Here is a 20,858-nt window from a genome sequence, read left to right as displayed (position 1 = left end):
TGATGTATGACCCCAGACTATTTCTTAACACATTGCTTTCCAGGGAGACGATCGTGTGCACTCACTTGGTAACTCCAGCAAACTTCTCCCAAAGGCAGGATCGCTCTGAAAAGCAAAACCACATGGGAGATAATCTGCATGGAGGCTGTCTCCAACATCATGGGCCAGAAAATTAAACTAGATTGTAAATGAAGCTGTTCTTTAGATATTGAATGGGTTTTGCAGATTTTGGCTGAATAGGGATAGCCTTTCCATGAGGCTCATAAGGAACATGGATTTTGTTCTTTCTGCTGATGTCTGAGTATGTGCCTTGTGCCGAACCTGCTGTTGGAAGCAGAAGTGCAGTTCCGGTTGGCAATGCTACGAAATCCAAAGTTTCCTAGAGATACCCCTCCTTGTTTCCAGTGTGGTGGGACCCTGTGGGCCAGTCCTCAAAGATTTGGCTCCTGCATCCAACTGCTGAAAAAAAAGCTGGGAAAGTAAATACGCAGACCCTTGGAAGAAAAGCCAGGTGATTGCATCTGTGAAAATGCAAGTGGGTGCTTCAGATAAGAAAGAGAGGGAGAGCAGCAGGAGGGAGGAATGTTTTGTTTCTGGTGCACAGTGTTAAAAGCAAACAAAAAGGCCCTAGTAAGGATAAAGGAGACTCTCAGAAGTGCTGTAGCCTGTTTGAGACATGCAGAACTTTCTCCACAACCTTGAGGACTTCCAGACTAGCTTCAAGCATTGCATGTGCCGGCCAGACAACAATGAACCCTTTGAAACATTTTGGGTCAGAGTACTGTTTTCTTGGAGGGAGAAAGGGAAGGGAGGCTGCTGCTCTGGTCTTGTATCAGCAGCTATCTGTGGTGAGCCCCAGATGCCGTCTGTGGATGGCAGGGCTGGCTGCGGCTCCTCTAAGCAGGCTGGTTCCCGAGGGACTGAGGTCCCCCACAGCAGTGAGTCTTCTGCAGAGCCATTGCTCTGCAAGACTTGAAGCTTCTCTGCCCCAGCTCTGCAATTTCAAAGACAGCTTTTTAAATAATGTGGGAGTCCATTAAATTATCCTGCTGTGATGTGTCAGCTGTTGACACAGCAACATGACAGTATGTCATCACTTATTTCCTGCTTGAGGGATCATAAAGCCTTTTTGCATGATTTGGGCCCATCTGTTTTCCAAAAGCTAAGCTTTATTGTAGTCCTCTTGTCCTCGCTGTCCTCCTCTTCCAGACTTGGTCTCTGACACCTTCCCTGAACCTCATTCATGAGCTCTCCAGGCTGAGGGCTTCTTAAAGCCTTCAGTTGACATGGGCATGGGTGAAGGAGTCACCCACCTTCTTGTAGGTGTTTGGGACTGTGCTGGCCAGCTGGCAGAGGGGACCCTGCTCTGAGCTCTCTCTTTGGACCACTGTCATCATATAAATAAGTAACAACCTTTCCATGGGCGGGCTGATGAAACCTATTTTTCTGTCCAGTTAATGGGCATGTAAGTCTGACCTGATTCCCTGCATAGCCTAGGACCAGAAGTGCTTGCAAGCCAGCCCACCTGTTGGACACAAGAGAAAAGTCCGTGATATGGCACGGGAGTGACATATAGCAGTTGCTTTGCAGCCCTGGTTTGAGGCATCTAGGCATGATGGGCAGCCCTCAGCCCATGCCTGAAGGAGACTTTGAATCTCGAGCTGCAGTGAGAAGCCCACCCACTGCTGCCCACGTGCCTGAGCAAACCAAAGTGTGTAGGCTATTGAGAAGTTCAGATTGGGCTCTGGCCCTTCCTGGGGCTTCACTCAAAACATCTCTGTTTTTTCCAGAGGTGTCACAAGCTGCTGCTGTTGTTGATCTGGTGTAAAATCCAGCCCGGGGTTGCTGGAAAATTGGAGGTTGGTGTTGTCACTCCTGCCCCATCACAAGACAGTGCTTTTGCGGCCACCAGTGGCATAATAAATCAGAGCCTTTTCACCTTGCCAGTGCAAGGCCAGGTCTATGTGCAACCCACAATCAGACTCATGGACGGCCTCATGCTAAAAACTTCTGAGAGCTGCTGAAGAAGGAGCTTGGCTCAGGTCTCGTGTCAAGTGGGATGAGGGAGGGAAATGTCTCCAGCTTGTTTGTGGTCTGGCAGCCAGAGAGCTTTTTGCTGCTGTCACTGGAAACCTTTTTTTTTTATTTATTTATTTTTTTATATTTGCGTCATTCCTGGGATGTTTCTGCTGCGCGCGCCTGTGCCGCAGCCCGGCTGCGTGAGCTGAGCTCTGCCAGACCTCAAAGGCTTGCGGGTATGGCCCTGGGCTTCGAAACGGGCTCCAGGCTGAGCCCTGCCATGCCACGCTTTGCTGGGCTTTGCAGGGCAACTGAGAGACCTGTGCCCTGCTCCCCGTTGCGTGGGCTTGAGTGGCTTCATCTGGGTGAACCCCATGTTTCCCGCATGGGGAGAGGCTCAGGAGCATCCCACGCCGGGGACGCGCTCCCGAAGAGTGAGAGGGGAGACATACTGCCATCAGAGAAAACATCTGTAAATAATAACCCGTAGGGATGAATGCAATACTGGTGCTAGCTATGCAAGTCTGCCCATGCCTCCGTTTGCCAACCAACTCACCATTTAGGTCATGCGGATTTTATTCTGTGGCCTAGATTTATTTTGGATGGAAAGCCGCGTGTTTCCAGTGAAGTTACACCTGCGGTGATTTATGTTTTGAATTAGCCTGAGCAACGACCAAAACACATTTGTCAGAAATTTTTCATATTTGTACTTTTTAAAGCATATTTTTTATTTATTTTATTTTTTATTTTAGAAGTATGCTCTGCTTTTTTAACAGTAGTCTGGGCTGGGAACAGATTAATGTTTTTCCAACAGCTTCGTGAAATAAACAGCTGTTGTGCACTAAATTAGACAGAAGAACTTGGTGGAAATAAGTCCAAAGTGATTCTTTTTTGAAAACAAAAACAAAATTAAATGCAATATTATGGTTAAGTGCATGTGCCAGGAGACTGAGTAAATGAGACAACAGACTTGTGACTTAGTCTTCCCCCTTATATTTAATCCACCAATAGCTGGCTGTAAATTTATGTTTAGAACAGAAATGTTGGAAAGTGGTGAGGCTCCTGCGCTTTGCAGCATGGGATGCTCTGAGATGTTGTTATTGGTGCGTGGTGGTGTGTGGGGTCTGTGGTGTACCATTGCCTGCTGTGACCAAAACGTAGGCTTAGGTTTTTTGGGAGGTCACCACTACTGGTTAGGCTGTAGGCTTTGTGGATTACTCAGGCTGAGCAAGTGTGCTTTGTATCTTACGAGAGATGAGATATGAAGCCACAGATGATTTCGTTAAGTGATGCATTTTTAAAGCTAAGACTGGAATAACCCCTGAGCTCTTTCTAAGGGGCTGCTGTACTGGAGATGCTGTCTTTCGACTGAGATGCAAAATGCAGATCCTTCTCACTGGTTGTGATGGGATTTCTCAGGCCATGTGGTTTCCACTCGGGTGTTTGGGGTGAGTTGCGTGGGATGTCATTACATCCTGGCTACCTTGCTCCATTCTGTGGCTTCTATTTCAGCCTCTGCCCCTCTCAGCTGTGGCCCTGGATCATCTTTAAGCAAGTTAAAGGACCTTTGTGAACCAGATGATGATTAGAATCATTACTAATAAGGTTTATTAATATAGTTAGCCATATTTTCTTTCAAAAATCCCTGCATTGAGATATCTGTTTCTTTCAGTTTTCTCTTCTCTGTGCTAGGGAAAACCCAGACTTGGTACTGGACAGCAAGAGGGCAACTGGTATGATTCTGCTACTCCAGGCCAGGGAAGAGTTAGCAGCATGAAGTCTGCTAGATGGCAGAGTTCCTCTGCCTTCATCCACATCATGTGCTGTCAGTGGAGCTGCTTGCAGGTTTTCTTTTCTAAAAAAAATAATTCTTTTTTTAGGGTTCCTGGGTTTGCAAATTGGGCCTTCAACAAAATGGAAACATTTGCAGAACGCAAGTGTGAACCAACATCTGGCAATTTCCTCAGCCACCAGATTTTTTTTTCTTTCTTGTGGATAAATGCAAAAAAGAATTTAAGTGAAGTCTTTGTGCACATAAACCCCTCACTGTCCAAGCGTGATTGATTAGGGACGCTTGCTATTTTCCTAATTCTCTTACTTAATCTTGGCATCGTCCACCTTTTCCGTCTTTGCTATTTCCACTGGAGATGAAACAGTTCTTTGCGAAGGGGCAGGAGACACCCACCCACGTTGGAGGCTCCTCAGACAGACGGGCTGCTGTTCCCCGTGGGTCACGGGGGGAGTGGAAAGCCACCCCTCCCTGGCCACAGCTCAGGGAAGCAAAGCCATAGCAAGCCTGACCCTATTTGACTTCTCCTTTCTAGATTTCAGTCTCTATAAACAGCCTTTTATGGTATTTGCCCTTCAAAGAGGAACCAGGGTGTGGATGGGAACAGTGACAAAGAGCCACTTATGAGGATTGAGTGAGCTCTTACAGGAGACCAGTCCATAATTTTAAGATCAACAGGAAAATTCTTGCAATGTCTTAAGCTCTGACACGTCATCTGAGGTATTTAAATGCTGTCATTCAGTCTCCCAGCAGCCAGGGCCAGGAGGTTCAGGCTCCATTTTAACAGGGAAACTGAGTCATGGAGATGCTTAGTGACTGGTAGAAGAATTCCTAGTACGTCAGAACCAGAGCCAGGAATTAAAAGCAGAAACCCTGACTCTGCTCCGAAGTGCTCAGAAAACACTGGCTTCAGCCATGTCCTCAGCAAGGGCAGACAGATCCTCATTTTTTGCATACTAAAAAACAGTTTTGCCCCAGACAGCGGGTAACGTCTCTCAGCCTGCTGGGGTGACATCAGTGGTGGGGCTGCAGCTGGGAGCTGGGATGCAGAACGTGTCGATGCTGTGAGTAATAATAACAGCCTGTGTGCGGGGGGGAAGGAAGTGATCCCCACTGGCATCCCTGCGAGAGACACCATCACCAGTGTACAGCGCCGTGTGATATTCGCATCCAGGCTCCCTGCGGGCCCCAGGCTGCTGTTCATCCCGCGGCTGCTGGCGGGGCTCCCTCTCCGGAGGGCTGCCATCCTCCCCTGGAGCCGCACCAAGCAGCTGCTTTCCCCGTCTCAGGCAGGCAGAGCAAAGCCAGCGGTAATGGAATAAGCACCTGCGTTGTTCCGACAAGTGACACGCATCCTCTAGGATGTTGCTTCCTGGTGCCGGTGAGCGCTGAGAAACTGAGGATCCAGCACTGGGATAGGAGAACAGTGAAGATCGTCCACCACTGTGGATGCTTTTAAGCCCCTGGATGTGAAGAAGGTTGTGGAGGAGTCCAGTCCTTGAATTTCTCTTGCCCAGAGTAATAACTCGGTGTCCTATTTCCAGCATTTGGCTGTGAGGAAGAAGAAAGGTGAAGGTACATACCTATAGGAGAGCAACCCAGGGTCAGAAATGTGGGATGTGCTGCTGATCAGCCCTTTGCAGAGGGCACATATCTTGGTTGTTCTCAAGGAGAGACGTGCCCACTTCCTCCTGGATCACCCCTTTGGCCACACGTACACTGATCAAACTGAGAGCTAACACATCCCTCCCATGCTCTTCCACTGACTCTCATGAAGCTGCAGCACTGGAGGTGCCCACAACCCTGCTCTGCCTTTCTGTAGGCTCTTTCCCAAGCCAGGGTAATGGGATTTCTGCCTGGAAACCTCGGTCAGAGGACGCTCAGCCCCTTAGCACAAGTCTTCCTCGCCTTTCTCTCCCAGGCATGTTTGCTGTAGGTCGCTCCCATTGGATACAGCACCCACAGCCACTGCTTGGCCACCTGCCAGGATGGGCAGCAGGTCCTGGGCAGCTTGCAGGGGAAAATTGATGCTGCTGCAGTAGCAGATCTTGTGATTTGATGCTATGGACGTTTTAACTCCATTACTGTGCATTTGTAGGTTTTTTTAACACACTAATTAACCAACAGTTTGATTTGATGGTGATATTCTGAGCTCTATTACAAGCAGGCGATTGTAACTCAACATCCCAGCTGGCCCCACGGCACAAAGGAGGGATTTGAAAGTGCTGCTCTGTGCACAGCATGTTTGGCAGAGGCTCCTTCATCCCACCGCTGGATCGAATATCCTGATAAGGAGACAGAGCTGAGTGGGCTTGTTTCACTCTGAGGAATGGCGTTTAGAGCTGGCAACCCTGGGATCTGGTTCTGATTTGCTGTGAGACATCAGACTCCTCACCTGCAAGCCAGGGAAAATGATACTTCTTTGCAGGGGCCTTGCAGGGCTCAGCTAAGGTTAGTAGGGAAGGGAGGGGAGATGAAACAGCTGTGACATTTTATTGTTATTATTAATGATGCAGAGTGAAGCCAGGGCATCTCTGTGAATAATCACTGCAGTTTGCCTTTTGAGATTTGGTTGCGTTTTTTCCCCCTCCTCTCCCCTCTGCTAATCAGAGCAAAGTTTGATTTTGTCAGAGGAGGGCTCGGAAACCAACATTTCTGTGTCTGAAGAAAAAGCGGAGTGTTTCCTGGTGTAATTAGGTCCAGGCTCTCAGGAAATGAAGGCCGTCTAGTTGATAAGTGTTTAGTAATGATTACCAAGCTATGGCTGGGAAAAGCGAGGAAAGTGTTTTCATTTCAGAAGCAGCAAATCCAGCCGAGACTTGTGGTGTGTGTCATGTATGGAGGCAATTGTCCAAGTGGTATGTGGCCTTGCTCACTGAAACACAAGCCAAATTCACCCTGGTGTAACTCCACAGGAGATGCTGGAGCTGCACCAAGAGCCTGAGCAGCAGCGGACACTGTCCGTAACATGCCCCTGGGCTGCGAGTCGGAGCTGTCATTCTGGAGACGGGTGTTACTCTTCTCTCAAAGCCAGTAATTCCTCTCTCAAATTAGTAACAGTGCTCATCAAAGCTTGGGGAGCTGGAGTAGGGCAAGAGTCACATTTGCAAGGGTAGAATTACATCCTCTCCAAATGAAATACACGTTTCTTCAGTAGTGCTGGATAAACTGAAGATGGAACTGCATGGGTTCTTTGGCGTGCTTTCGTTCTGTGTGTCAACCTCAGCTGAAGCAGTCAGAAGCTTTTAAGAAGGAGAACGTCTCCCCCAGGATTTGCAGGGTCAAACTTTGCTGAGAACATGTCTGGCAGTCGCTACGCTGTGAAATCAACACAGTCCATCTCACGTCACCATGGTCATCCTGCCCACCAAGAGAGCGCCCTTGACACCTGATGTGCTCTTAGCATCCTGGATGAGAGGGTGGGTTGCAGGCTCCCTCCCCTGCCCTGTTTCATCTGCCTTCATTTCAGAAGATGCATTTTTGTGGGAAAACTCATCCCTGTTATACTCGGATGGGTTTGAGTTTTATTGTATTGAAAGTTGGAGGAACCTGAGGAATTTTGCAGTGCTGCTGCAATGGCTTTTGCCTTCCAGGGGTGTAAACATGCATGTAGGTGTATTTGCAGCAACCCCCACATCTTCTGAAAACTCTAACATAGCCTAGTGGTAGGTCTTTCTCAGCCACATGTCTACTCTGGGGGAAATAATATACTGATGTCTTAAAATCTCCCAAATCCCTTATTTATTGCAGCTTGTGTAAATGTGTTCCAGAAAGGATTACAAAGCTCCCCAGAGGATAGGTCCATCAGTGGCTTTTAAGCACAGTGGTCCAGAGGCAAATCCTGATTCAGGAAGCCTGTAAGCTGCTGCTTTTGCTGACAATACCCTCTCTGTGAGGGTCACTGTGCACCTGCCATGTCCTTATGTTCTGCCCACAAATGTCCACTGCTGGGGTAAGGGTCCTGGGAGACATGAACCTTTGACCTGGACTAGCTTGGCAGCCCATACAGGTAGTGTCCCTTGCAAGACCTTTCCTTTGCTTTCCAGACCAACTGAGATTGTACTGCAGAACTATGAATATATTTTTCACTTCCCTCTCTTCAAACACTGCTTCCTTGCAGTAAGTAAATGCAGTGCCTCAATGCTGGCCCAGTAGTGGTGAATGTGCCAGATCAGCATAGAAGTTTCTTTTCAAAGATGGGAATTTTCTCAAAAGTCACCTAAGTTTGCTTCCCCTTGGCATCAGTCAGTTCCCCTTGTGGTGAGAAGAGCCTGCCCCTGAGTTGTAGATCTTCTTTAGTCTTTGCCAAATCCTTGTTAAATTGGAATGGTCATCTGACGATTTATTTAATCATCTGCAGTGCCCTAATGTCCATCATCACCACAATGGTTTCCAAGCACTCAGCAGTTGCAAGTCATGATCCATTGCTTTATGACTCCAGCTGTTGGAAAAGGTATTCCAGAAACATTGTGTCTGGAAAAAACATGGTAATTAAAAACATTTCCTTGAAGACTGTCAAGGATTTTGTGTGAGGGGACAATGCATAGATATGGTGTGAGTCTGTTTTCTCCTTGGGATTTAAGGTTTGTTTGCTTTAAGGTTTATTTCCCTTTGCTGTCCCAGGGCACAGAGAGATAACAACCTCTTTCTCAGATAGCACAGTCCACCCTCAGGGCTATGCACTCTGCTTTTCAAACAAATGCTCTGATGTTAGTAAAATAAACTGACCATAATCACTGTTGGGGTCAGTCAGTACCTTCTTAGGAGATGACCTTTCTATTGCTCAGGGAAAAAGTAGGGAGGGCAGTCTTCAGGCTTGGGACGGCATTTAGATAAGCCATTTGAAAAAACTCTATTCACATCAGGAAAGGGCTGCAAAAAAGGAGTACCATTTTACCACCAAATCAGTGTGGCTTTCTGGCTCCAGGATGGTCATGAGGCATCCTCTCAGAAAGACGTTTTCTAGGGGCACAGGTAGCTGTTTGGATGATGTTGGGTAACAGCAGACAAGCATATGTATTTTCACAGGAAACTTTGGCTCCCAAAGGACATTCAACAGCTCATCATGTCTGACTCTTTTAAAAGGTGCTGAGCCATTGCTAAACCCTGGAAAGGGAGGAAAGTTTCTGCCGTCAGAATTTTTCTGTTTGTCTCAGATTTTTCTGTTGTGTTTTTCTTATGTGTTTTAGTACTTATTTCTATAGAGATATCAACATGGAGACAGCTTGGTTAGAAGCCTGCCCCAGTGCCTGGTGTTATCAAGCAATGCAGTTGCAATGTCCAGGGAGGCAGGATGCTGGAGAAAATTCACATCTAAACTGTAAAGCTGCTGTTTTATGGGTCTCAGAGAAGGAAGATATATAAAAGCAGGAAAAACACAGAATCTGGAAAGCAGAGAGTGTGTGACAGCTATGCTAATTTTGGATCTGGTCTCTGACTTGCGTTGCTGCATTCTTGCAAACATATCGGAGAAATGCCATTGATCCTTTCCAGGCAGAAGTACTGATTTCCAGAATTTTGCCTTAATAAGCTGCTTTGCCTTATTCCTGTAGGCACATGGATGGCATCAGCCTGTCATGCCCAGCCCCCAGGTTATTCACCTTTGCTTGTATATTTGTTAATCAATTCAATCACAATTCAATAACTCTTATCCCCTCGTTGGGAGAGGATGTTGTGTGTCACTCTTCTTTTAATGAAATCCTTTACTGATGGGAAGTCTGTTGATAGAGACATGCTGCAGCATGCGTTGGCCTTCGTCCTCCTTAGGATAAACACTGCTAAGTTTGTTTCTGTGCTGATGACTCTGTATTGTGGATTATACTTGTGTTGGGATCTTAGACACCGTAAGACTGTCTGCAAAAGCACTGTCCAGTGATCCTCTCCCAAGCATCTCCCATTCCATCTCTGTGTCATCACTTCAGTTCTTTCATCACAGATGAGTTTGCTTTGTTTCTGGCCCAAACCAAATGCCTTTGGGTTCCTGAGGTTGGAAGACCTTGTGGATATGTAGAACATAGTTATGTTCCCGAGGCATCTCTGCTGCTCAAGAGAGTGCCCTGTCTGCTTCCTCCTGTGACTCATGCTTTCATGATGCACCCCCCAGCCCTTTTAACTGCCTGCCAAGTTTGTTTTGCTCTGTTTCTCCACTAAAAGCATGCGATCAGTTTTAGCCTTAATCAGATTGAAGCATTCCAGCCTTGACCTTCCTGTCTTCATGGCCAAGGGGCTCCCTTGCTCCTTGCTGGCAGGGTTAGCAAGACTCTCCTCTCCTCCCAGATATTTCCAAGACTCTCTGCAGGGGACCACCTGCCTCTCTGTCTGTTATCAGCCAATATATCAGATGAAAGCTCGTTGTTTGTCTAACAGGCTGTGGCCCACGGGACTCCTGCTGGTGGTCTGGGAGGAGAGGGTAGTCACGTACTGCTTGTTTCCAGCTGCTCAATTTCATTAGCTTAAAATGTGCAGGCTAATCTTTGACTGATACTTTCCCAGGTGTGCAACAACTGGGGCTGCCACAGGGATGTTATAACAACAGGAGGAAAGACATGCATGAGAAAACCTCCACTCTGGAAAGCCTGGCTGGCTTTATACCCCCCACCTTTTAGTATCTAACACTGCTCATTGCTGTTAGTCCGTAAGTGTGTTGCTTCTGCCATGCTACTCGTCTCCAAGGGCCACTGACTCCTCTCTAATTACCTGGCCAAGGAAAACTCTGGGGTGTAGGAGCATCATGACTAAGTATCTGCACAGATTCCTGAGGGCTGAACACATCCCACCTCTTCCAAGGAAAATTATAAGGGAAGATCTTACTTAGCCTTCAGATTATGCTAGTATCCTTAAAAATAGAGAAGCCCACTTTTAGCCAGACATGGCTTTTGAAGGAGCTGCTCAGAGCCCTTCCATGGTCCAGGTTGCAGGGTGTTTTGCACTCCTGACTGCAGTGTGGCCGTTGTGTGTTGACAGCGTGGTTGTGTCTTTGCAGCTGGACTGAGGGGGGCAACTGGCCAACTATCTGCTGATAGAAGGCGCTTTTTTTTGGTACAGACTAGTGTGCTGAAATACATGTACTGCCAGTTCCTGTCTGTGCTCTCGCCTGTTGTGTGCTGGCACAATCTACATTTACATCCCATCTACAAGGGGTTTCTTGACCGAGCTTTAAAAACCCAGTTCTAGGGATTTTGGGTCTTTCCAGGAGAGCCCACATTGTATATTCTAGGAATTTTTCCTTGTTGAAAATGCTGTTTCACACACAACTTAGCTCTTGTCAGATTATGTTAGTGTTCACACAGGACAAAACCTGGCTTAAAGTGTTTTTCACAATTAGTCAGATCGAAGGTTCGGTAAACACAAACACATTTCCCACTGCTTGCTCCGCAGAGGAATCCTGTGATGTCTCAATGTGTTCAAAATTTATGTGGGAAGGGTCTTTCCTGCTGGGAAGTGGTTTTGCAAGTCACTTGCTGTAAGTAATGCCCTGCTCCTTGTGCAGTATTTGTTACACCACGTGTGCACTGAAGCATATAATGCACAGCCAGAAACATATGAAAATCTTCATTCTTACCTGCCTGGGAACAGTTTAAGAGGAACAAGTGAGAGAGAGAAGGAAGGAAGAGTCTCAGTCTAATTTGCTTTCTCAATGCAAAATGGACTTTTGAGGCGGGGGGATGCAGTCAGTCTGCTTGGCACATACATGCATACGCTTACCTAAAACACTGCCAGCACGGCCCAAGTGAAAGATTAGATTCATTAGGAAATTAAGGAAATTAGGAAAGATTCATTAGGAAATCTGATTTCTGTCTTGGTTAATTGAAAGAATTTGTTCCGTGGACACTATTGAAGTGGTTTGTTCAGTTTAATCTTAAATTTCCAAGTATCTGCCACTTTCTGGAGACTAATTCAACGTCTAGTCACCTTTTTTGACTGTGTACCTACCAATCTGCATATGTTTGTGTACTGAAAAATTTCTTGTCGGAATAACAAAAAACCCCAAATGCTTCCTAAGTTTCCTTTCTCATGGAAAGTTTTCCCTGTTCCACTTGTCCAAATTTTGCCTGTTTTGGATTTGAGTCTACCAAAGCAACTGGTGAGCAGCAGCACACAGCGAGGCGCACTGGGGTGGTCTGAGAGGAACCATCCAAAACACACTGGAGGTTGTCTGCATTTTGAAAACAGAGAAGACCTCAGAAAAGATGCATGTGGAGCCTCCAGGAAGGCATCAATACTGCCCCCTGTCATGCTAGTAGCAAGGTGAGGGAACCAACCCTATTTATCTTGAGTTGGAAGACAAGGAGCTGGTAAACTCCTTCGAGAGCAGGGGATGGTGTCTTAAAGGACTTAAAAGCTGCTTCACATCTTCATCACTTGGTGCCTATTCTCTACACTTGGCTAAGGCCCTTTTCTGCCATATACTTGCCTTGCTCTCTGATTTTAGTGTTCCTGAGGCGTCAGTGGATGCTGTTGTGGGCTGCAGACTGTTCAAGTATCTTTCTGTGAATGTGCAATCCTATCAGCAGAGGGAAAAAATCCTGATTAACTTCTCTGGAGAATTTCTTCCTCCCCTATTTGCAATAACAAAATAGTTGAGACGAGGTCACATGCTATTTATAGCCATCTCACTGCTACTTGCTTCTACGCGCCCAGGCAATAAGCTCTGCATAGACACAACGAGATTAATCCTTCACGACACTGAACCTTTTATTTCTGTTGTTATCTGTGCTTACCAACTCCAGAGCCTCCCTCCTCTGCAGAGCCCAGTGCACTAAGCCTTTGATATAACACAGCAGCAGCAGAGCTATGGAAAAGTTTAAAAAAACAGTATCTGTTCAGCGAACCAGGAGCTGTCTGAAGTTTTGAGACTGGTTTCTAGGTCAGCTGAATGGTTTGAATTTTTTTCTTACAAGCTCCATGCCAGGCTCATGCAATTAGCAGAAGTTATGTGCAGGTAGGTCCAGTCTTGGCATGGCAAGAAACACTGGAGTTTTGAGGGATCTGACACATTTTCCAGTGTATAAGCGTTACTTCTCTTCCCCTGCTGAAAAGGTTTTAATTCAAACTATGTCTTAGATGCTGAAGATACCTTAATTTACAAACAGGCTGGGTTATGACAGTCACACAGAATGCATGACTGTTGCCAATATCTGATTATATGTGAAATGGGAACTCATCATCAATAATAGCCTCAGATCGTGGCTATATCATGCCCTATGACCTCTTGTCTCAGGCAGTCAGAATCGATATTGCTTTGGCTACATTCTCTCTAAAATCCTCTGACTTTTTCCACATGTTTTATCTGTGAAAACTGCAGGGTGAGCTGGGAGCACCCACACATCTGTAGATGTTCTGGCTGTAGCTGCTTCCCCCATAAACAGCACTATGTTGGTGTTCAATATAAGCAAAGTGGTGGTGCTACGGTGCACAGTGCTCCCACTGCAAGAGCAAACTGTAAAGCTGGGCAATGCTCATCTCACAGACCTGGCACAATGCCTGTTCCACTTCATTACCCTCACTGCCAAGCACCAGAGAGTAAACTTTAAGGACTGCGAGTTTAGGGTCATAGTAGCTAAAATCATGGTGCTGTTGTGTGGCGTATCCTCTAGGGAAGGGGCTTGGGGCTTATGCAAACTTGCTGAGCATCTTGGCACGAGAGAGGCTTTGATCAGAATTTGTTCATCTGCAAATAGTGATGGCTACTGTGAATTCAGAGCACACGCCTGCATGTGGAGCTGAGCCAGTCCGAGCTGATTTTGGGTGGGCATTAGCAATGTGGTGAATCTTCTATTTTTCTCTTTCAGGGACTCAGCAGCTGAAGTGATGATAAAATCAAATAGCAAGTTAGATATATTCCAGTGAGGCAGTTTATTTCCTGACCATGGCAGGTTGGGACAGTGGCCTTACAGGAACAAATTAGATTGGTCAACGTGGATTTTACTGGCTGATACATAGTTTGACAGGTACAAGAATGGGAATGAACTATTGAGGGAATGTTAACATTATATTACATGTTTCATCGTGCATCCCATGAAAGTTCCATAAAGGATTTTCTCAACTGGTATCAATGAGAGTTGGCATCAATTGTACAGTGATGGTCAAGATGCTCACTCAAGGTCCTTTCTCCAGTCTCTGGTCCTCTCTAATGCTCTGGTTAAAACAGCCTTCCTAATCCAAGCCACTACTGCAGGTTGAAAGTCACAGTTCCATTGAAGTCCAGGTCAGCATTGTCCCAGATGGGAATGAAACCGGGCATTTGCAATTTGCTGAAATTCTGAGGTTTTGCTGCTTAAAATAATTTTCCTGTTTTTATGTGAAATGAAACACTCCTAACATTCAAATGAGGAAAAAAAATATTTTTCAGCATCAAAACCCAGAAGCACTTAAATGTTGTGTTCTCCTCTTCTTGGGTCTAGCCGTTGGCATGGTAAGATCAAAATGAACAGAGTGTTCCCAGGGTTCTCTGAGTGCTGGTGTTCCAATTTCATGTGTCCTCTCTGACCGAAATACACAGGGTTTGATACAAAGCTGCAGCGATAGTCCAGCGATCTGATTCCAGTGGGGTGAACAAGCAGACCTTAAAGCACATACTAAGCTTGTGATTCTACAGTTGTCATTTTTTCATTGCTGATTTTCATTCAGTGATGGTTGTATAAAAATCAAAACCCCCTTGTGTTACATTCTTGCATGTGCTTATGGTCCCTGAGTTGCTTGCCATCTAAATAAACAAAACGATTACCCTGTAGGAGAAATGCTATTATTTTTATTGTTATTCATTTAAAACAATGGAAAATCAGGCATAAAGAAAACAAAATGTATTTTCCAATGGCTGCACAGTGAGATTGCGACAGGGCCAGGAACTGAGTCCAGGTGTCCTGAGTCCCAGCCCAGACCTTTAAACACCAAAATATCCTGCTCCTTTTGAATTTGGAGTGTTTTGGCAAAAGTTTCTCCAGACTGTTTCATAATTAATGTCAGTGCTAGTCTCTGAACGTGTCTTACCAGTTAGGAATTTGCTTTTATATGCACGCATCCTCTTAAAAACTCCCCAAAATTTAGCAGCTGTTGGCTTTTTTGTGTTACTTGAATGTTTCTAACACAAATATGGGACACGATAAATTGAAAAGTGTTGAGTTGATATGTTCTACTTTGAGTCCACTTAGCAAAATCCAAAGGTCATCTCTGCTGTGAAGAGCCAGCAGGACTAGACACAGTATGAGCCTTGTTTCAAGGGTGGGAAAGGGATTTTCTGTTGTGTCTGGAAATTAGACTCTTCCTATCTCACAGGGGTGAATTTATCCAGGAAGAATTAAGCCCATCCTAGGATCTGTGACAGTTTTTGACAGATTTCTGAAAAGGAGCTAGAACCAAAGTAAAAATTAACATCCCATAACAGATTATTGCAGCTTGAGTCTCAAGGGACCCGTTCCCTAGCTGAGATGCATTTGGTCCCTTTTAAGTCTGCATAGGCAGGATGCTGCCTGCGAATAGAAATCTGTGGTCTGGTGTGGAAGAATGCAATTCTCCTGAGCAGCTCAAATAGTGGCTTAATAGCAGGCCTCTGGATCAGGTCAGCAGTTCATGTGTCTCCAACAAATCTCTTGCCCCATCTAGACCTCTCTAATTACCAGCTGCAGTGGTAGTCCTACCTACACTCAGCATGACCCGAAAATTCCCATCGTGAGATGCTCTGGTAGGTCCTTCATCCTGTATCACATGTTTCCCAGCTGCGATGAGCTTTTCCAGGCTGGGATTATGTTGAGATGAACTTTTTCAGGATGGGATGTATGTTGATGAATAGGAATGTCTCTCTTTGTAAAAAAATATTTGTACACTGAAGGGATTGGGGTTTTTTTTGTGCTGTCCTGGATAAAAACTTCTTACAGCTCAGCTGCTGGGAAGCCAAGGGGTTATGCTGGAGAGTGGTGTCCTTAGGAAAACTCCAGGCAAAGGACTGGAATAGATCCTGTTTTTACAGTAAAAGTTGGCTTCCCTGCATATGTTGTCAGCACAGAGCTAATCTTGAAAAACTTCTGAAGTTTACACAAGGCAAATTTTTTGCGTTTCTGTGGGCACTGCAGAACAGCAATGCTTTGGTGTTCAAAGGGCAGCTCTGGGGATGCTGTCTGACCAGAGCTTTCATCTTCCTTTCAGAGGTATTCACGCGTGCTTCTTCAGCCAGCTCTGCCCTGGCCTTTCTGGGAACTGGACAAGCAATTTCGACTGTGCTGGAGCAGCAGAGGGGGGTTAGGAGAGCACCTGCCTGGCGTTGGTCTTACCCGCCGTGACGTCTGGGCTTTTCCTCCAAAAGGTCTTCATGTATTTGGGCACTTGCTTTCAAAACATCTCCATGTCCCAGCAAGCAACTTGAGAGTGTATCCAGAATGGCTTTTTTGATATAAAAGTGCCAATTTAACAAATCCCTGGGAGAGATTTGAGTGTCTGCTCCCATTCAGCGCCTCCCTGTCAGAATAACCCAGGCATCCCTGACAAGCTCAGCTAGTGACTTCCAACGGCCGTGATGTCTCCAGTTGCCACAGTTTGACTCATGGTAGCCCTCTTGTTTGCTCTGCAGACTGTGTTTGCACTCGTCCTAATCCAAACAGCCCAGATGAAAGCGCTGGGCACTTCTTTGGGAGATTTACTGTGTGCCAGGAGGCTCAGTGCGTGTCCTGCTGTGCTCCACATCTTCCTCTATTCCCTCACCTTTAAATTGAGCTCCCAATCACTGTCATCCATCCATCTATCTATCTATCTATCTATCTATCTAATTTTTTTGATACAAAAATTGTTTTCAGCAGCTTGCTGCACTTTCTAATTCCTCCTTGTTTTGAGAAAAAGCCAAAGGAAAGCTGGTACAGTAATTTTTTAATATTTGGAAATGGTATTTGAGAGTGGAGATTCAAAGGGCATCCGCTGCTTCCTTTGGAGCCAAAACATACTCCCTCCACACTGTCCTTAAAGAAGGTTACCTCACAAAAATAATGCATATCTTCACCCTGTATTTTCCTGCGTCTTGCCAAGCTTTACGTGCAGTGGGAAAGGAGGCATCATTCTGCCAGTTAAAGAGCTGAGGTATTTTTTTAATTCTGGCAGACAACTCCCCTTTCCAAATAGGAGCAGATTTGCCAAGTGATTTGGTGTTGGCGCAGTGCTTTCAGGTGAACTCCCCTTGTCCAGCCAAATCGAACCAGTCACTCTTGTCCCACGCCAGCTATTCCTGCTCAGAGCAGCGTTCAGAATAAAAAAGGACTTTTTGCCATGCTGTTGCTGCAGCCAAGTGCCTTGAGCAAATCCTTTGCATTTTTTCACCACAAAGCTTTCACAAGATGCATATGCAAAATTGCCATAGGATACGCATATGCAGGGGCATCCCTCAAGGAGAAGACCCCATGATTTCACCCAGATGTCAATCCCACTTGGTTCAACAGGAGTTCATATGTTATTGGAGAGGTATTTAAATTTTAAAGATGTTTGCAAACACTTTGGTGGAGGTAACAAGCAACCTGCTGATAAGGTGGCTGCTCAGACAATTGACAGTTCAGCCACACCTCTGAAAATTATCATATGTCAGAGATGAAACTAGTTATTATATGCCTGACTGGAGATGAGTGTTTGCATGCCCTGTCTGAGCTCCCAAGAAACGCAGCTACTGGGTAGTGCCTGGGGGCTCACTGAAAGAGGCTTTGGGTGTTTCTCAAGGCTTGGATGAAAGGAAAACTATATTTGATGGTCATTTAAGTATATGCAAGTATTAATCCAGTGTCAAGGTGCCCCAAGGAAGCCATCATTTTCTCCCAGGGATGAGAAGGGGCTTTAGGGCAGCCATGGCCTCACCTCACCTCACATGAGCTCTTTGTCCTGCTCCAGGCAGGGTGTGCAGCTCATGCTTCTCTGCAGGTCTCTCTTTCAGCTCTTGTCATTTTGCTGGTTGGGTTATCTGGAAGGTACGTGTGCAGGTTTCTGCAGGTGAGCTGCCGTTCCGTGATGGCAGCATAACATAGATGTGCCTGAGCTCACTGGTTCCAGTGCCTCAGGAGGAGCCTAGCAGCATTGGCACAGGGTTCGGTGTAGGCTTTGCTATCAAGGAGAACACTTGGACACAGCCTTGCCAGGACTAGCATTAGGCTGGTCCTGGCTAACATGCTTGGGTGAGCCTGGTCAGACTGCAGATGTATTCCAGGGGCCTGACTCTGCACCTTGCTGGCACTCAGTGGCATTGGCTTTCTTTGAGGAGCAAGTGCATTAGCCGTGGAAGTGGCCTCTCTCCTGCTAGGTCATGCAGCTGTTTTACCTGAACATCTGTGTTTGTTTACAAGGCTTTCTCCAGGGTGAAACTAATGTCTCGTCTTGGTTCTGAATCTCTAAATCTGAAGTAATTTGATATACCGAGATAAATTCCTCTTTAGATCTCTGTCACTACCAGCGGAGTCCGGCTTTTTGCACCTATACACAGCTGAGCTCAAAAAATGGTCACAAGTCCACACTTACAAGCAGAAGCCCTCAGCCTGGATGTAGCTCAGCCTCCACGGCTTGTAGAGAGAGCAGTTTCAGCAGCTGCTTTCCCCTCATCTCTTCATCTCATATCTCACGAGAACATCTCTCCACCTGGGACTATGCAGGGGGTTGGAGTAGCCAAGTTCAGAGGATGTGCAGCTGGAAAATAGGCTGTACCCCATCACAGATAGACCAATTGCAGAGCTCTCAGGAACTCCAGCTCTTCCAATTTCCCTTGCGCTGTGTTTTCCTCTCATTTCAGCTGTTTTCTTTAGCCTCTGCATTCATGTTTTCCTTGGTTATCCCATCATTTCCCAGTCCAATGGTGTCAAAAGGTTGTCAGAGGCGTAAGTGTGAGAGAGTGCAGCATAAACTGCTGTGTTCACTGTCCTACGTCACCGGTTCACTTGGTCTCTCTTATCTTGTTACAGCTGAACAAGCTGGAAGAGGCAGCAAATGCAGCTCACACCTTCTTCATGGCAAACCCTGAGCACATGGAGATACAGCAGGACATTGAGAACTACAAGACCACGGCAGGGAAGGTTGACTTGATTGACCGGGAGGCCAAGCAGCACATGGTGAGTCTGAGCTAAAGAGGTACCCGGATTAAGTGTCAGGCAGTCTGGAAAGAAGAGATTTAGGAGGCCAGGAGAGCTTCATCTATGAATGGGGAGGCTCTTGCCAAGGTCTGTATTACAATACAGCAAAAAACCCTCTCCCTTTCAGCACTTTTCTTCAATGCGACCCAGCTCCTGCTTTTTCAAGGCACTCTCTGCTCTCTGATGGCTACGCTCTCAACGTGGTCCCTCTCTTCAGGGAACTCTGGGGTCATCCATGTCTGTGAACAGGCATCAGCAAGCAGCTTTGATGAATGCCTCCATGGGCGCTGATGGACAGATTTTGTCTTATGTGTGTTTCTTTTGAGCTGGGTTCTCCTATGTGGGCAGGGTACATGCGCATGAGTGGCTGTGCTGGTGAGGGTGCAGGGTGGCAGGCAGGAGAGTGACACCTTTTTCCACCTCCCCAAAGCAAAAGACCAACACAAATGCCAGGGCCAACCCCAACTTTCTGATTTCACAAGACACAAGGAAGCAGGAGTGGCCGCTTGTTGTAATTAATGGAGGTGCTCATTAGGGGCCATTCTAAGACAGATATGTCTGGGTCAAGAGCAGTCTTTTCCTTTGACATTCAGCATAGTTGTTGGGTAGGAGGGTAAAAACAAGGAAAATGAATGTTTTTTCACATAATGCTTAATCCAGCAGTGGCACTGAGGATTTCCTAAGTATGGAGGAGTTCAGCAGATTATTTAGGCAGGTTTATGAGGTTCCACTGATCCAAAAGTCCATTGATGGCTTAAACATGGTTTGGTACAACCACTTACATCTGGCAGGTACCTGGAGAGTTTGTTCTGTCCCTGCCTGCTTGTACATTCTTATGAGAAGCACCTGCAGTTGGCAAGGGCAGGATGCTGTGGTCCAAGTAGTGTGGCCCACTCATGGTCTTGTCTTCTGCCTACATACTTTGCAGGAGGACTACAGTGCCGGAGTAAGGCACTATGACAAGGAGGAGTACGAGCTGGCCATTGACTTCTTGGAACGTGCATTGAAAGGGTACTACTCCGAGGATGAAGATTGCCAGCTCATGTGCGAGGGACCGCAGAGATTTGAGGAACATGAGTACCTGGAAAATAAGGCTGGCCTCTATGAAGCTATTGCAGGTGAGATCTTTTTGCATCTTCAGGGTTCTCACCCTTCACCCTGCAATGTGTTTAATTATTGAGTTTGGGCCTTTGGCTGAATTTGGTGAAGTGTCTTCCCTTCTGTCACTGCTGCTGGTGAGGCACTTGGGAGGCCAGAAAATGCAAATCGAGAGGACAGGGAACTAGAACATCTCGTTTTGGTCCTGAATAGAAGCTGGGCTAGAAGAATTGCATTTCCAGATTTGAGGAGCATTTGCAACCTTTTGTAAGAGCTGGAAGTATAGGTGCTTTAACATAAACCGGCTCAGTTTCCCCCTGTACACAGTCTCACATACCTCACTGGAATCTAGACATTGCTGGCCTCTGTTTATATTTTCTGTCTTTCAGTGCATATAGGAGAGCAGCAAAGTCCTCTTGGCCATGCTCCAGATGGCCAGGAAAGTTGCCAAAAAGGCTCAGAACATAGATTTCTTCCCCATTCAAAAAGGATGAATTTGTCATTAGCAGAGGCCCACCTAATTATGATCTTGACTGGAATCTCTGGAGAGAATTGGACATTGCTATGTAATCTTCAGATTTGCATGTGTGGCTCTGAGCCAGAGGGGATTAAAATGGTTCATTCTCGGTAGAAATGAGATTACATTTAATTAGTCGTACGGGAAAGAAGAACAATAAATTAAGGTTTGTTCGGTGACAGAAATCTTATTTATCTGCTCATGGTCGTAGAGTTGCATCAAGCTCTGGAGTTTTGCTTCTTGTGTGGAAAATACTTCACTCAGACACAGATTGTTCTTTGGGTTTGCATAATTCTGTTTGTGTCAAGACAGGCAATCTAATTGAAATGACCACGATGAGAAACCACCAACA

General features: G+C 46.1%; 1 protein-coding gene across 1 annotated transcript in view; it reads left to right on the top strand.

Moving 5' to 3' along the window:
* Nucleotides 1-20,858, top strand: part of P3H2 (prolyl 3-hydroxylase 2) — a 72,159-nt gene that overhangs the window by 37,838 nt on the left and 13,463 nt on the right. The window contains exons 2-3 of the mRNA XM_074153108.1: nucleotides 18,724-18,870; nucleotides 19,820-20,009. Of these exons, the coding sequence (XP_074009209.1) occupies nucleotides 18,724-18,870; nucleotides 19,820-20,009 (337 nt within the window). The remainder of the gene's footprint in view (nucleotides 1-18,723; nucleotides 18,871-19,819; nucleotides 20,010-20,858) is intronic.

This window comes from Numenius arquata, chromosome 9 (assembly GCF_964106895.1).
Source record: "Numenius arquata chromosome 9, bNumArq3.hap1.1, whole genome shotgun sequence".
Taxonomy (NCBI): domain Eukaryota; kingdom Metazoa; phylum Chordata; class Aves; order Charadriiformes; family Scolopacidae; genus Numenius; species Numenius arquata.
Note: the sequence above shows the minus strand (reverse complement) of the source record. Positions and strands in the feature narration are given on the sequence as shown.